Source organism: Tachysurus fulvidraco, chromosome 6, assembly GCF_022655615.1.
Source record: "Tachysurus fulvidraco isolate hzauxx_2018 chromosome 6, HZAU_PFXX_2.0, whole genome shotgun sequence".
In the NCBI taxonomy this organism is placed as follows: domain Eukaryota; kingdom Metazoa; phylum Chordata; class Actinopteri; order Siluriformes; family Bagridae; genus Tachysurus; species Tachysurus fulvidraco.
The window spans coordinates 13,770,328-13,786,463 of record NC_062523.1 but is presented as its reverse complement, the minus strand read 5'-3'; the positions used below and the strand labels follow the sequence as shown (position 1 = coordinate 13,786,463).

The window sequence follows — 16,136 nt, the reverse complement described above, 5'->3', positions numbered from 1 at the left end:
CTGCAATATTTCCATCTTTTCAGCAGAACATCTACATTTCTAGTCAATTCACGGCATAAGATAATTATACGAGATGTGTTAATTAGGCACTGGCCACGCCTGTCCAGCCAAATCAAGCTCGTAGTGTAGCTCCTGATGTACTGCTTGACTGAAAACAAAGCACTCATCTGCCCCCTGTTGGCCAAACAGCAACACTACAGCAGAACAGCCAGCCAGCAGTGTGATGGTGTGTCCTGTACACCTCACTGTACAGTGTGATAAACACTTGATGGTCAGTTTATTCATTCATATATCAACAGCTAGGTGAGCTAAAAGATCTGTGATCCACTAGAAAAACTCAGCCGAAGCTCAGGATCCACCGCAAAAAATTGACGACTTTATAGTCCAATAGAGATTTTATAGTTCAGTGTCCTCAGTCAGCTTTCTCAAGATTGTCAGACCAGTATATTTTCCCACTTTATTTTTCAGACTCTAGTATAGGCTGGAAAAGGGGATGGGATGGTATTCATCCGGCAACACCAGTCACTGCAGTACATTGGCTTTAGTAAAGTCTCACTTGAGCAAAGCCAGTAAAAGTGGGCTGTAAACTGAGAGAGAGAGGAAATTGGATCCGGTTTCAGAGGTGCTCGGGTCACAGAATCCTCAAGTGACAATGTTTTTCTCCATGTCGCTCTCCACTTCCACAATAACCGTACACATTTCTATCAAAGAAGGTGAGAAACGGACACAAAGCTGAAAGACGGAAATGGTAGAAAAGCTCACTATTTCATAATAGCCTCGTTGAACAATGAAACTAATTAAAACACCAGAATGAGCTTTCATTTTATGGTCCATTGCAGCAATGCCTGCCTGTAACGGCATCATCTGCTTAGAAGTCCAATTATTCAGTTCTGCTGCCATAATCATCTTCTCCTTGGTAACATCAAAATTGCATTTCCCAAAGGTTCTCATCCCTGCATACTAAGATCAGGATGACTGCAACTGCTGTCAGAAGCACTCACAGACTCTGTCCCACCCCATCGGATATGACTCTATAAAGCTTTCTCTATGCTAACGCTAATTCACTGACTGTAATCGATTACCCGTTGCAGGAACAGCTCCGCTGAGCCCTCCGGAGGTATGACGAAAGTCATTGTGAACCCTTAGACTGACAGCGACATTAAATTGGTGTGGTAATGATGAAGCTTTTAGTCTTACAGCACATTATTCATGCTGCGATTTTAAGTACATTCTACCAAGATAATTCCAGTTTCTATTAAAACAGAACCTCGAGCTATAAATGTTATAAACGGACTTCATGTGAATACACGGTCACAGAGGTATGTGGCACAGCTTCAGCTACTTTAGCCACACACCTTTCAACAAAGTTACTTCTTGTTCATTCATTCCATCTGACTTTTGCTTTGTTCTTCCTTTTTTAGGCTGAAGGCAGATGGAGAGAATTGTGATCTCAGTCTGATCTCACACTCAGTTAGACTCTGAGTAAAAAGCGGCCTAGCATGCAAATGGTTGTGTTTAAGTGGCGCGCTCGGTTGTATAAGCAGCCACATTAAACCCCATTTGTCTTTGTCTCCTGTCGGGACCTAGATACGTTACAGTTCACTGAATGTACGAGTTGACAGTGCATCCGTTCTGCATGGGCCGACGTTTTCTGCTTGCTCCTGCTTCCTACCTGACTGCATTTGTGCACTGAATAAAAGATACAAAGGCTACACAATCTATAGAAACAAACAACACAAGGTTTGGCAGTGCTGCAGCTGTCTGGGACAGTTACCGCTTAAAATAGACCAGACAAAAGGTCAAATGACCAAAAAGGGAAGAAAGTCGCTGCTTTTTCAGCAAGGTCGGTTGCCTTTAAATCCGAGACGAACCCATTCACTTATTCCTGCTACGTGGGACTTGATGCAATCACTTGTAACCATGACTCATCACTAAAGCCCAGGATTTATAATATTAGCCACATTATTATTTATATATTAGAATAATTCCATAGTTGTTTTGTTTTTCTTATTCCTTTATTTAATATTCCCGACATGTTTTGCAGGTACAGCTGGCTACGGGTCAGTCTCTCAGCACCGACTGCACAACATCATCTTATAAAAGAACACAGATGCTGTCTTCTGCCATCAGGAATGACCAGAAGCCTTTAATCAGATCAATAGGGAAATAAACTCATTTTAGATTGCAGCCAAAGACTAGAAGATTTGTTTTGTGCAGTGTTATACATTATTTGTATTGTTGTTGTATTACTCTTATTCTGCAAGTTATATGGTGATAAAAAAATACTGTGATAGGGTTTTTTTTAAAAAAGGGTAATGAAACAGATTCCATGATATAATGTTGTCCCCAGTGCTTAGCCTGGTTCCCAGTACAATGAGCGTTTTGCTCTCGTGCCTTGTATTGAGTTCGCTCCATATGATTGCCTTCATTGTGCACTCGTTTACATTGCCATGTGCCTTCGTTTTGTTCCTGTCCCTCCATTTGTTACCTAATGTGTGCACCTGATCTGTGTTTAGCCCTTTAATTAATTTGCCTATATTTACCCTCCTGTTCCTTGTTGTCGGTGATGTTTTCTGCATTATAATTCCATGTTCTGAGCTTAGTATCTTGACCTTCATTGTGCGGTTCTATCGTTTATGATTATGGATATTCCTCTGATGGCAATGCCTGCCTGTGCTATTGACCTATAGCTAGGATTACCAGACATGTCCTTACAAAGCAATTGAGCGAGTTTACACGCTCGTGTACCACCGATCTCTATAGCACGTTACACACAAATTTCTTAACTCGTTTAAATTAAGCACAAAAATGTAATAATGTTGGTATTATGTTGGGTCTCTCACAAAGCCCATAGCAATGAAGTTACCTTATGTCATATATTACAGTCAAGAGTCTCGCACAGACCTACAAGAAGGTTAACTCTAAATATTTATATCTTGGACAAGGCTGCTCAGTAAGTTTCCACAGTGCTGTGACATTATGACTCATCACACTCCTCTCCATATCCTGTATACATGAGCTGTAAAGGGGACTGCGATTATTGTTGCTTTTATACATTTCTAAGTAGTAAACAACAACCTTAAATTAAAAAGGTCGTGATTAATGTGCTATAAATAAAGAAAATAAAAAATGTCCACCAAGACAATATTGACCAATTATAAAGCTCAGCCTAAGGAATAAACAAATATATTGTGGATTACATTGGGTGACATACTGTATATATTTTTTGTCTAATAGCCAAAAACAGCTGCAATCACATGACAGGCGTGTACCTGAACACCACAGTAAGACCAGAATGGAATCGCTGAAAGACGTCTTTCTTCTTTCTCTGTAACCAGAGTGTTTAGACCTTGGAAAATTGCAGCGGTATGTAGCGTCAATATTCTAAAAAAGACGCACCACACTGACCAAACTTCACAGACCACAGCAAGCTAGTACAGACTACACTGTGAGAATCTTAGTGGCTCAGAGCAATGTGTGATGAGAATGAAATACCTTTTTAGCTCTTTGGCTTATATTTGGTCCTTTACAAAGCAGCTTTTCAATCAAGTATTCCCGGTTCTAGAATGGTAAAGCAGAAAAGAATTTAAACTTGAAAGTACATCAAGCTATCTGAACTGCAAGTTACATACATACATACATACATACATACATACATACATACATACATACATACATACATACATACATAAATAAATAAAGTGTACCTTGGCTTTTTGGAAAAATTTACATTTCAAAAGTTCTGAAGCGGTTGGCCTGTGGAGATGGGAAAAATGTCTGCGCATGTAAACAAGTCATGTCGGCATTCTTAACATAGACTTATATTTCATGCATTAACCAGCACGGGAATTAAGGTCCCTTTAAAAACAGCGGATATTTAGCATAATAACATAAGCACAGGACGTATTTTAGAGTAAGGCTTTGGTGTAATGTCTGGCATGGGCTCATTTATATCAATTTGACCATAATTGAATTTTTCTACTGGGAGCTTTATAACACTGAATCCCGTTATTGATTGTGACTGAACATACGGCACAAAGTAAAAGCACAGAGAGAGATTTTCACCAAAAAAGATGTTAATTCTTCTATAAACTTTCAAATAAATTTGATAGCTACTTTTTTATGGTTTTCCAATAGGTGAAAATCAAATAATGTACCTCTTAGTTGGGTCCTTTTGAAGGCACAGAGTTATTAGTTTTCTAAAAGATTTCCCATATTTCTTTAGCATCTCTTTATCCTCCACTTCTGTCTCTAAAGTAGGGGGATCGTTCTGCAGCGTCAGCATTAAGACCTACGTACACAGCAGGGTGAGTTAACAAGGGTCACAATAAACAGACTCAATCAGACGATAAAATATTCATCTATAATCTATAATAATAATCATTTACACTGAAACACTTTGTATTCCTAAGAAGACAGCGACAAAAGGCATCACATCACTGCACCGTCACAGTAAGTATTATCTGGTTAAGGATTCAGGAGTATTCACGGCATAGCATAACCTTCACGGTATAACTAGGTCAGTCTTGTTTGTTACAGTGTAGAATCAGACCTCTAGATTGTCCCAGCAGTGAATCAAAGAGAATTACTGCTGTATATTAATTTCCTAAAACATTTGCCACACTTCCTAAATATAATCACCCTCTAGTCAAGCTTGGAAAACATTTACATAGAAACTAATTCAATACTTCTCAGTTTGTTTTCAATTTGCTAGTTGTCTGACTTCGATTCTCTTCTCTTCTCAGAAGCAAAAACAGGAAATTAAACCCTTACCTTCATAGGAGGGTATCGGTGATAGGGTGCAGATCCTGTGGCCAACTCTATGGCAGTGATCCCAAAACTCCAAATGTCTGCTTTGAAATCATAACCTCGTACCTAAAGGCAACAGAGAAATGAACTGAAATTGGGGCATAAAAGCCTTTATGATCACCACATATACATTACAGCACAGTGGAATCCTTTTCTTCACATATCCCTACTGAAGAGTTTGTGGTCAGAGCACAGGGGCAGCTATGATACAGCACTCCTGGAGCAGGGAGGGTTAAGGGCCGTGCTCTATTGCCCAACAGTGGCAGCTTGGCAGTGCTGCGGCTTGAACCCTGACCTTCCGATCAACAACCCAGAGCTTTAACCAAATGAGCCACCACTGCCCAAGAACCAAATGCAAAACAGAAAACAAGCCCAACAGAACAGCCTCTTAGATACAGTGTGGAAATTTTCAACTTATACAACTTTTTAATTACTGCAAAAGCCTGAAAACCACACAACTGGTCTAGTAAATTTTTATGGTGGAACTGACATACATCCCTGTGTGTGGTCCCTGGACGCAGTCAGTTACAGTACTATGTGCAACAGTAATGCTGATTTCATTATTTCATAAACAATCCTACCTGTTCCATCACCTCTGGTGCCATCCAACACGGAGTTCCCACAAAGGTTTTCCTAACTTTATGTCTGGTTACGTCTCCTCCGGTCGACAGAAACGCGCTCACACCAAAGTCTGCAGTGAAAATTGTTAACGTGATTAACTGGAAAAGCTGAATCAGTGTAGAATTAGCATAAAATAAGCATACAGTATAGAATTAAACTAAACTAAATTTGCAACATCTTTATAAAGATTCCTCAATTCTATTCAGACATTATGTTTCGATGTATCTAACAGTCATTATTATAACATATACTGTACATCTGAATGCCTGTACTGAACATGCTACGTGTGACACGTGCACACACATTTAGAAAAAATCAGCTTATTTGAGCTATACATGTTTCAATCCTTAATACTCATCCGGTGCTGACACGATTCACTAGAACTATAAACCATTTCAATTATTTTGTCATTTTCTCTCACAGCTAATGTGGAAATAATCCTAAATAACAAATAGTCCTGAATTGTAAATAATCCTAAGTAAGTTATTTGACTTTGCATGAAAAGCAGACAACTGAAGGTCATCACAACAACGGGTTTGTACAAATGTACTGGAAAAAAAATATATGGGTCAGTGGACTGAAGTGGAAAATCTCTCAAATCTGTTTCTAATAACAATCGAGAGGACAAGATCTGTCTGATACTGACACTTGCTGCATGATTGGTGCTTCCCTAATTTGAAGTACATTAGCTTGCAGCTTGCAGCCTTCATTAATCAATAGTAAACAAGGTCAGCATGGTTACATCAAATCTAAAATCTAATCAATATGCCTGCTCTAGATTTGCCATTTCCCCCACGAGTATGTCCGTTTCAAGCCTCTTTTTCAGTACATATCCTCTGTTATAGCCCTGCCACATACTCTATCTTTTCTACTTATATTTTTCTACCTAGCCCCGAGAGAGGATTAAGAACAGACTGGATTTTAGAATTAAATGTAAGTCAAAAGTGTTAATTATTACTAATTGAAACAGTTTTCATTCATCTTAGAAATGGTTTATTAACTCATTTATAACTCATGAATGCATATAGCTGGCATAATCTTCAAGAGTTTAAGCTAAAGCAACAGAAACCTTATTCATAAAACCCAGAAATAGCACGTTGGCCATGTGCACACCGACTTCCCAAACTAATTACTGCTGAATTTTCACAGCTAAGGAAGTTTAATTAATGTAAAGCTATAAAAAAAAACCTTTATAGTTCCAGGAATCCTTTAATCCTAGTTTTAATTGGTTCCGTTCATAAAATAACACTTTAAATAGGATTAGGTTTGCTACTTGACCACAAAGCATTCTAAACGTGCTTCTACATACTACAAGGTGCCGTTATTTTCAGCATGTTTTAAATGATGCAAATGAGTTTCCAACACAATGGCTCTTGTCATTTTACAAAGAGACAGAAGGATTTTGAACGGGTTTCACGCTGCCTTTTGTACAAACTTTATATTATATTTCATAGAATTAAAAAAAAAATAGCAAAACGATGATGTCTTGGCAAACAAACCTGCTATCTGCACTGAGCCGTCCTCTCCCAACAGGATGTTCCCAGCTTTCACATCCCTGAGGTCAAACATTAAGAACACATGTTTGTTCATTCCTCTGTGACTTCATGACACAAGAGATGTCGGTTAATTATTTCCCCAAAATAATATACACTTAATTGCCAGTTTATTAGCTACACATGCCTCGTATCTACTCTCAGTTTTCTATAGGGTCCAACCACCATACAGGTCACTCTGTAGATATAGTGTATCACTGCCGCTTTTTCCATGCACAAATTTGTCCCCCCTCTACCCTGTGCATCAATAAAGCCTTGAATCTCTGAATCGTGAGTCTTGAATTAGATATTATTTGGGTGAATTTGGGTTTGGATTATTCGCAGGCAGCAGTGTTTGTTTATATCACACTGTTCACTTAGTGGCCAATTTTAGACACTATTGTGTTGGTCCACCTTCTGGGAACATCGTCAGATACCAAAGCTCTTTTTTTCATGCACAGTTTGTGTTAATCATCTTGTGTCATGGCTGAGAATGATCAACCACCCAAATAATATCAGATCAGCTCTATTGTAGTTCTCTTCCACTGAAGGGGATGATAAATTGTGCACTAATTGCACTAGGCTTCGGTTACTAATCGCATAGTGCATGGGGTGTTATGGTGCAGTTACAAAGAGATGTGCCAAATAAACTGGGATCTAAATGTCATTTCTGTGTCCATTAAGCATTAATAATTAACTGTAAAAACAAGTACAAACTTATGTATTCACAGGATTTTCCTACCTGTGAATTTGTCCATTTTTGTGCAGGTAATCGAGACCCTCTAAAACCTCTTTTAAAATAGTTGCTATTGTGGCTTCATCCAATACGCCATTTTTGTGCTCTCCTTTGCTACATGTGTGCTTTATAATGTCCAATACTGATCCTGAAAACACACACACACACACACACACACACACAAAATCAGGGTAAGCTTGTGATATTGATTTCCCCTACTCACAAAATATCTGCATCATAAAAAGATACATCTTAGATCTTAGTACAAATTTATCGTAATATCAACATGACAGATGTATTTTCTCTGTTGATGCATCTCTGTTAAAAGTATCAAAACATGTCAGTCGGTAAGAGTGCTGACTGGAGCAGAAGAAAAATCATTTTGGCTGAAAATCTATAATATTTATAGCTTTATTTCATATTAATCTCCGTCTCCTTTGAAAATAAGTGTGTCAGACCATATTTCAGGCAGCTAAATGGAGACTAGAGATTATGTTAATGTGAGACAGGGAAAAAGGGGCGGGGAAAATCATTCCAAATTCATGTGTCAATCACCATCTCTTGAGTGATAAACACTGAACACACTCAACAATGTTAAGTTCGCATTTGGTTGGCACAGTGAAAGTCGCTGGATATCACGGCAATGTAACATCGTGTGAAAATGAATAATTGTAATATGGAGCAAGCCAACAGCAGGGCAGGTGCAAATCCTTTGTTCGGACCACACAGTGATAAGAATAGCCCTATTAATCACCAGGTTCACCTGAACAGTGTACCTCTATATCCACGAAGCTCCAGTGTATGCCAATTATTTCTACGAGTGCAGAGGTGGATACTGTTACTAGCAGCATGGATTATATGAGCACTCGGTTGCACTGTCGATTGCTATCAAGGGTGTCAGTGCTCTCGTGTACTACACGAGAGGTAATGAATTCTACCTTCATGTACATTTTGTGTATCAAAAAAACACTCATATCCTGTCGTGCCTGAGTTTGTTGGCTCCTTCTCCACAATCTCCTGAGAAGACATGTACTTGTATTTGGCCTTGTGAAAATTAAGACCGATGACGCATTGTAAAAAGCACAAAATTGAAAGTGCTCTTACCTCCACTCAGTAGTTTCATAACCAGCCAAAGCTCATCCTTCACCACAAATGAGGTATAATATGTCACTACATTCGGATGGTTGCACTGACTCATGGCTTGGATTTCTTTCTAAATTGAGACAAAGGACCATGATATTAGTAGTTCAAAAACTTCTGGGTTAAAGCAAACTTCTTTTGACATATACTGTAACACATTTACTGTTTACTGTCTTTTCCCAAACTTCAGTTAACAAAAGCATCGCACGTCAGAATGTCAGAATATAAAATGAACAATAAACAATAATCAGTATGTTCAGGTATATACAGTATGACAGCCTTGTGAGTAGGGTTGGTGCTTTAACTGAAAGCTGGTTAATTCAACCTTACTACTGGAAATAAGTGGACTTTTGTTTCTTTTTATTTTCCTTTTTATTTAAACCTCTCTGCAGTGCAGACAAGACCAAGAACCGAATTGTTGTAAAAATCAAACTTTAACTATTGGCATATAGCCATCATGCTGAATTTAGTCTGTTAAATTGGAGTAAACTTTTCGTTGAGTGCAGGAGCGAAGACCTGCTGTGTCCGAGTGTGCGTCTCTCTTTGTACATAAAAGGCAGAGACAGTAAATCACTTTTTCCAGTCTTACCAGTAGTTCCTCCATGCTGGTCTGGCATTTCTCCAGGTTAATTCTCTTGATGGCTACACGTTCTTGTCGAGGAAGGCAGAGAGCAGCCTGGACTACAGCTGTGGCTCCACTGCCTACAAGTGACAAATAAGAAAGGTTTATAATACAACGCAAACGTATGCACTATGTTAAATGCTACTATTTGCTGTATGTGTTAAAAACTGAAAGCCAGTGTGTGATAGGTGAACAATATTCAAAGAATCAGTGACAGCATTTAGGTCTGATCTCAGTTTATTGGCTGAATGCGTAAGGAATAATGCACCATAGGGCATGCTGGGATATAAAACTAATCAATGACACAGTGGTGTGATTCAATCCAATGATGACTGATGATTTCTATGGGGAATGACAGAGGGGGGTATGGTAGCCTAGTGTCTAATTTGTTGGCCTACCAATTGGAAAGTTGCAAGTTTAAATCCCGATCCAGCGAGCTTCCACCACTGGGCCCATGAGCAAAGCTCTTATCCCACAAATACTCAGTTGTATAAAAATATAAGCCATAAATGCAAATTTCCTACAAGGATTTATAATCCACCACACAAGTCACAGATTGTTCTTTTTCGTAGAAATAATATATTAATGGAAACTTTGCAGCTGGAACGAATCTCCTAGCTGCTGCTAACGAAGAATGACGCAACACCTTCTGACCAATCAGAACTGAGCATTCAGCAAGCACTGTGATATACAAGCCTAAGCTGGGGCAATATGTTGTTTTCTTTTTTTACATCTGTCTAATGGGGTTGTAATGTTCACCTTAGACACAATGATGCTGCATCCCTGTCTATACATTGTAATTTCAATACCAGTGTCATTATTGGTCATAGTGTCACTTTTCTTCTTTCTCTCACTGGTTCACTTATAACACGTTATGTGATGTTATTCAGTCTTTGTGAACTGGTTCTTGTTTATTCAGCGGTTCTAAGATGCAAGTCTAGTTTCCTGGTTGTCTAAATTTGTGCTTCGTTTATTAATCTGTGCATTACGTTTTGCTCTGTGTTTGGTTTATCGGTCAATGTCTTTATCAACTTGTGTTCTGATATCAATCTGAGTGATTTTTCCCTCATGTGTGTTACAGCTAACTTACATTTTGTGAGGTGACCAGTGCTTGTTCTGAGTTATTTCAGCTTCCAGCAGACAACATCGCATATTAATCATTGTATACGTGAGCAATAAACGAGGCCTGTTTACAAACACTATGCACAGAGTGAATGTGTTCCATACACATGCATACACACACACTCATACACACACACCGTGCCAACTGCTGCTGACAGATAAGAAGGAGGGGGTCCTGAATGCAGTACTGATTAGGAAAATAGCACAGATGAAGTGCAAACGAGCTGTTCAGCATCGCTCCTGCTTATCAGCCGATATGATAGGGCTTTAACACCGCTCGTCTACTGCGTCCGGCTTTATCTGACGGCTCCGTGCCACGGAAAGCGTGTTTGATCTGTCCGTGGTATGGTTTTCAATGAGCTATGACTAAGTGAATTAGGTTCAATTTTCATTTAATAGTCTGGGAGGTCAGCAAAAGTGCCATGTAACAAAACACAGTAAAAGTCATTGAATTGATGAACAGGATGTCAAGTGCAAGCATCATCCAACAGAGGGCGTGTGGAGGAGAACAATCTGTCACAATACCATCAACAACGTGTCTGAATGAAACAACATAGTAATAATAAAACAGTCATAACAATCATATCAGATATACATCACTGACATATATATCATCTGTAAATAAGGTCTAATCAACGTCGTGTCAATATCAGAAGTGGTCTGTAGTTTAATATGAATATGTTTATGTAATAATATAACAGTTGTTTAAGCAATAATGCTTGACGTTAATAAGCTCATATTAACTTGTATAACTCTACAGCTGTAATACTAGGTTTAATGCTCACTTCTAACCTGTAGAGTGAAGCAGACTTTATCTGTATTTAGCCGTAAATCATGACATTTGTAGACAAATGTTGTATTTAAGTCACAGACAAACCGAAGCTCGTGTAATGTGTTATATTGTTGAACAGACTGACGGTGTTGTCACATCCGCATAGCGTTAGAGAGGAGCAGAGAGACCTCAGTATCACCGCCTGCTGCTGCTGCTGCTGCTGCTGCTGCTGGTGGTGGTACACGATGAAAAAGCCGGTACAGGCCCCTCGCTGTCATTCACCACACATTCACAGGCATTACAGCTCCATTTTATCCGCCCGTACTCACCTATAACATCCTGCAGCTCGTACGCATCCTTGACAATCGGCCAACTAGCTGTGGTTCCTGCTTGCGGACTGTGGCCGGTAGCCGGAGCCGCAGATGAGAGGCTTCGCTCCGCCATGATGCTGCGGATAGCTGCGCTACAGGAGCTGCTATGCTAGCGGCTAACCGTCACTACAGGAGGTCGCGTCCACATCCGCACTAAATAGGGCACCAGAATAGTGAACGGCATTAAATAAACGTCGCCCTGGTGAGGGTGGTGTTATTAGCGCAAGATTTTAGGTTCTCAGGGTGTTTAGTGGTTTCTGTAACAACGGTATAACTCACATTTCAGTTCATAACGATGTGAAACTAATTTAAATCGGATTTAAAGATTAAACATTTGTACGGATTAACAGTGTAACCTACACCGTGTAGATTTAAAGCCAATGTGGCCCTGTGATTTTAAAGAGGAAGTTCATTTAGACAGTGTGTGTGTGTGTGTGTGTGTGTGTGTGTGTGTGTGTGTGTGAGAGAGAGAGAGAGAGAGAGAGAGAGAGAGTTACTGTTGTGGTAAACTACTGTAAAATTGATAGAAAAAAAACTAATCATGTTTAAAATGTATTATAAAATGCCTCATAAATGATCCAGTACATTTCATTTTGCTTGCTCCTTTTCTAAGCAACATACAACTGATGCAGTTTAAATCTGAGCTGTAGGTTAAGGGTCTTGCTTAAAGTCACAGTCTTAACCAATGAGCCACCACAGCTAGAGCAACTAGCTTACATTCATTCATCACTCAGTGACTAAGGCTTTGAGTTACAAGACCTTTAACCTACTGCTCAGCTGTAAGTCACTTTATTTAAGCATCAGCCAAATGATTAAATGTACTGAATTATGTGTTCTTTTTTACTATAATATATTAGTATTGTTTACTCAACATTTAACATTTTACTGGCAAAACCCCCACTGATTTATCTTGGCCTTGGGTTTTGTTATACAGATTAAAGGACCTTGTATTTCTTTGTTTTCCTGCAAACCTCTCTCTCTCTCTCTCTCTCTCTCTCTCTCTCTCTCTAAAAATAAGATAATCCTGTCGATTACTTAAAAACTCGTCGACATAGGGAAATAAAAATGCAGAATGAGTACACTGGAAAAATGGCCCATTAATTAATAATCTAGAAATTAGCTTTGACATTTTGTAAAGGTCATGAAAGATATCAGTATGGCATAGAGGTTCTGCTGAAAGTAAAACAACCTTCAAATGTTTTTTGTTGTTGTTGTTGTTTTTTTTTTTACATGGCAAATGGATTTCAAGCATAATACAGAACCAAATGATGAAACACCTGTGTGAACAGGTACAGTAGGACATTGACACATATCTGCTATCCTGGACTTGAAAAGTTAAACCGTGTTAACTAATTAAAGATGCATTAAGATCAGACCAGAACAACAGGAGGAAGCATTTGTTCTTTCCAACACCTGCCCACCTGTCCTCATTTAAACATTACCCTAGCTTCACTTTCCTCTCTGTATTGGATTTTTCAACCCAATGTTTGGGTTAAATCCGTAGCCTGAAGTATAAACAACATTAAAGAAACATGTTGCCTAATGCAAACGTCTAATCGTCTAAACATCTAGTACGGTATGTAAAGTATGGTCACCTTAAATAAAACCAAACAAACTCCAGCATGGTCCAGCAGGGGGCGCTAAATAGCCAACTTTTACTAACAAAGATTAGTGGCAAGTGCTCTCTCTCTCACAGGAGAACATAGGAACATAGAGATTAATATATGTCATAGTATCAATAGTTATCTATAATCAGTTACAATTATAGTAATATTAACAAACAGGGCTCTGTGTGTGTGTGTGTGTGTGTGTGTGTGTGTGTTACTCAATGTCCCTCAGGTTGTGACAGACAGATACATAATATCCTGCTAAAATGCAGCTTTCCTTCATCTCTCTCTCTCTCTCTCTCTCTCTCTCTCTCTCTCTCTCTCTCTCTCTCTCTAGCATATCTGATTAGGCTCATAAAGAGTTTGCTAACTGAGCAAGCCCTCTAGGTTTCATTAGTGACTGCTGGTGTAGATACGATAAATGAATGATCATTACAAACAAGAATGATCATTTAAGGATCAGTTAATACGTGTTAACGTGTTGTGTCTGACGTGTGAGGTGCACTATACCCAGCAGGTCCAGTAGGTGTTGCCATTTACCAGGCACTGAATACACGTGGCTCATTATGGACATGCATTTGTTCTTAAGGGAAGCTCTGTCCTCAAAACAACTCATACTGAGTATTGTCACTTATCTTGGCTTTCTCTTTAATATATGGCGTTTATACTATGCAGTCACGAACATAGAGAGAGAGAGAGAGAGAGAAATGAGAGAGAGAGAGAAATGAGAGAGAGAGAGAGAGAGATTGACAGGAGAATCCACCTATCAGCGATAGCTAAATGAACCGCAGACTGGGCTGCATCCTAAATGCCTCCATGCCCCCTATATAGGCGCACTACAAAATAACGGACTGTCCGTTCTACATAGCGCACTTAATTATAAAATAACCGCAATTTGAATCTCGACTTTACTTTACTGTGGAACAAAACCCAAGCCTGCCTCATCGTCCTGACCTGCACACACATCAGGGAAGAGAGAGCTGTGACCATCCATTACACCTCTTCTAGGTTAGTGCACAAGAAGAGAAAAAAGCTACCAAGATAGAGCATCCAGGGGTCATGGCTGGTTTTCTGGTGTGGTTTTGGAACGAGAGGTTTTGGTTGCCTCATAACGTGACCTGGGCCGACTTAAAAAACACAGAGGAGTCCACGTTCCCCCAGGCGGAGGATCTGTATGTGGCGTGTCCACTGGCCTTCATCATCTTCATCATCCGCATCGTGTTTGAGAGGTACGACATGTTCATCAGATTAATGGCAACAGTGTTTCCGACTAAACGCGTGTGACCAGGGTCCTGCTCTAGTAGGGAACCTGCCACATGCAGACAATGACAGCCCAGATTTAATGTGTGCACTGTCAGAAATAAACCTACTAAACTCCACATTCATTAGAGCTGTAATATGCATTTGTAGACCTTTTTAAAAACAATCTGTGTATGATTGCACAAATGATGCATAAATTTTGGCTCTGAAATAACATTAAAAAAAGCTACCTGCTACCTGCATCTTTCCAGGTTAAAAAAAACATCAACACTGATGTGAACAAAAAAATGTCCCCTTGAGCCTGGGATCTTAAATAATTTTTATTTAATAATTTGTTGAAATTATAATCGTGTAGTTTGATTTTATTAGAGTGAATAAAAATCTTTTTATTTCCTTCAAGTGACTAGCCATAAATATATTAAGCTGATGACCATGAGTGGTTGATTAAATCCACACTAGTGTAAATAAAGACAGACCCTCAGGCTATGCTTCAGGGACATCTGAGTGTCCCCAGGACCCACTGCCCTAAATGTTAATGTACTGCCCCACTGACAAGGAAATGTACATCTGCAACTTCTTTATGTCTGAGAGTGAATTTCAGCCTCAAGTTACTTAGTTAAATAGGAACTGCTTTCTGTTTTCCTTTTTGCAGCAACCTTCAGCATTTTTCTGTCTATAGGAGCCTTAATATTTCCTGCAATGTTTGTCTTAACAGATCAGTGTTTACTTTGTAGCAGACCGTCAAAGTCGCCTCTGATTAAAGCTATACTTTATCTACGACTCAAAAGGGTGTGCACAAAGAAAGATATTTTTATTTATGATTCTGGTTCCTAGAGCACTAGTCTTTGCATTGACATCATTAAGTAGAACATGAATATCTTTGTGTATAAATAATAGGTGTTTTATGGGACAGTTACACGATGTGATTCATCACACTTCACATTCTCTTTGCTATAAAGTCTCCTTTGTATAAAGTACGAAGTATAAATTCGCATTGACGTGAATAATTATGTGCATCATAATGATAAAAGATACACACTTGGAGCTCCTTATTCTCCTGCTTTTCATTGGATGGTAGCAATGTCGGGAGATATTATTATATTGAGTATCAATATTATATTATTATTATCAGAATATCTCTCATGCATATATCCAGTCAACAGTGCAATGTCATTTCTCATTCATTGAGTACAGACACATACTCGTATGATAACATTTTGTTTGAGAACACATTTTGCCTGCAAACCTTTTACGTGAGTCTCTGGCCTGTCTATTTAAGCATAGCACTAACATGTTCTATGTTTTCTTGTGAAATGAGTGAATTTCCATTAATTCTCAAGTTTACATAATTCTTTCTGTAGACTTTTTGATCTTGCAGCCCAGCATTCGAGGTCTCTAAGGACCGGTTTATCAGAGACCTGCTGCTAGGAAACCCTGACCCCAAAAAATGAACTCCATGAACCCCCTTTGTACAGAATATTTTATAATATAGCTCACTATTCAAATATGGAGCTCATTATTTAAATGATTATTAACTAATGTTG

The 16,136-nt window shown here is 38.9% G+C and overlaps 2 protein-coding genes across 7 annotated transcripts in view; one reads left to right on the top strand and one right to left on the bottom strand.

Moving 5' to 3' along the window:
• stk39 (serine threonine kinase 39) overlaps positions 1–12,099 on the bottom strand; it is a 32,076-nt gene extending 19,977 nt beyond the window's left edge. Inside the window, exons 1-10 of one of the 3 annotated variants that reach the window (XM_047815203.1) lie at positions 11,684–12,099; positions 9,428–9,540; positions 8,803–8,911; positions 7,705–7,846; positions 6,930–6,985; positions 5,391–5,500; positions 4,774–4,875; positions 4,158–4,291; positions 3,708–3,756; positions 3,496–3,561 (exon numbers count right to left, since the gene is read on the bottom strand). In XM_047815203.1, the coding sequence (XP_047671159.1) occupies positions 3,496–3,561; positions 3,708–3,756; positions 4,158–4,291; positions 4,774–4,875; positions 5,391–5,500; positions 6,930–6,985; positions 7,705–7,846; positions 8,803–8,911; positions 9,428–9,540; positions 11,684–11,798 (996 nt within the window). In that variant the 5' untranslated portion in view covers positions 11,799–12,099. The remainder of the gene's footprint in view (positions 1–3,495; positions 3,562–3,707; positions 3,757–4,157; positions 4,292–4,773; positions 4,876–5,390; positions 5,501–6,929; positions 6,986–7,704; positions 7,847–8,802; positions 8,912–9,427; positions 9,541–11,683) is intronic. The other 2 variants (XM_027164757.2, XM_027164758.2) reach the window with 2 other exon arrangements.
• Positions 12,100–14,113: 2,014 nt separating this feature from the next.
• Positions 14,114–16,136, top strand: part of cers6 (ceramide synthase 6) — a 28,462-nt gene continuing 26,439 nt past the window's right edge. For 2 of the 4 annotated variants that reach the window (XR_003443351.2, XM_027164449.2), the window contains exon 1: positions 14,122–14,561. Coding sequence is in view for 2 of the 4 variants with exons in the window: in XM_027164449.2 (XP_027020250.1) it covers positions 14,392–14,561 (170 nt within the window). In the remaining 2 variants the exon portion in view is untranslated. Of the gene's footprint in view, positions 14,562–16,136 lie in introns of all 4 variants that reach the window. The other 2 variants (XR_007140893.1, XM_027164450.2) reach the window with 2 other exon arrangements.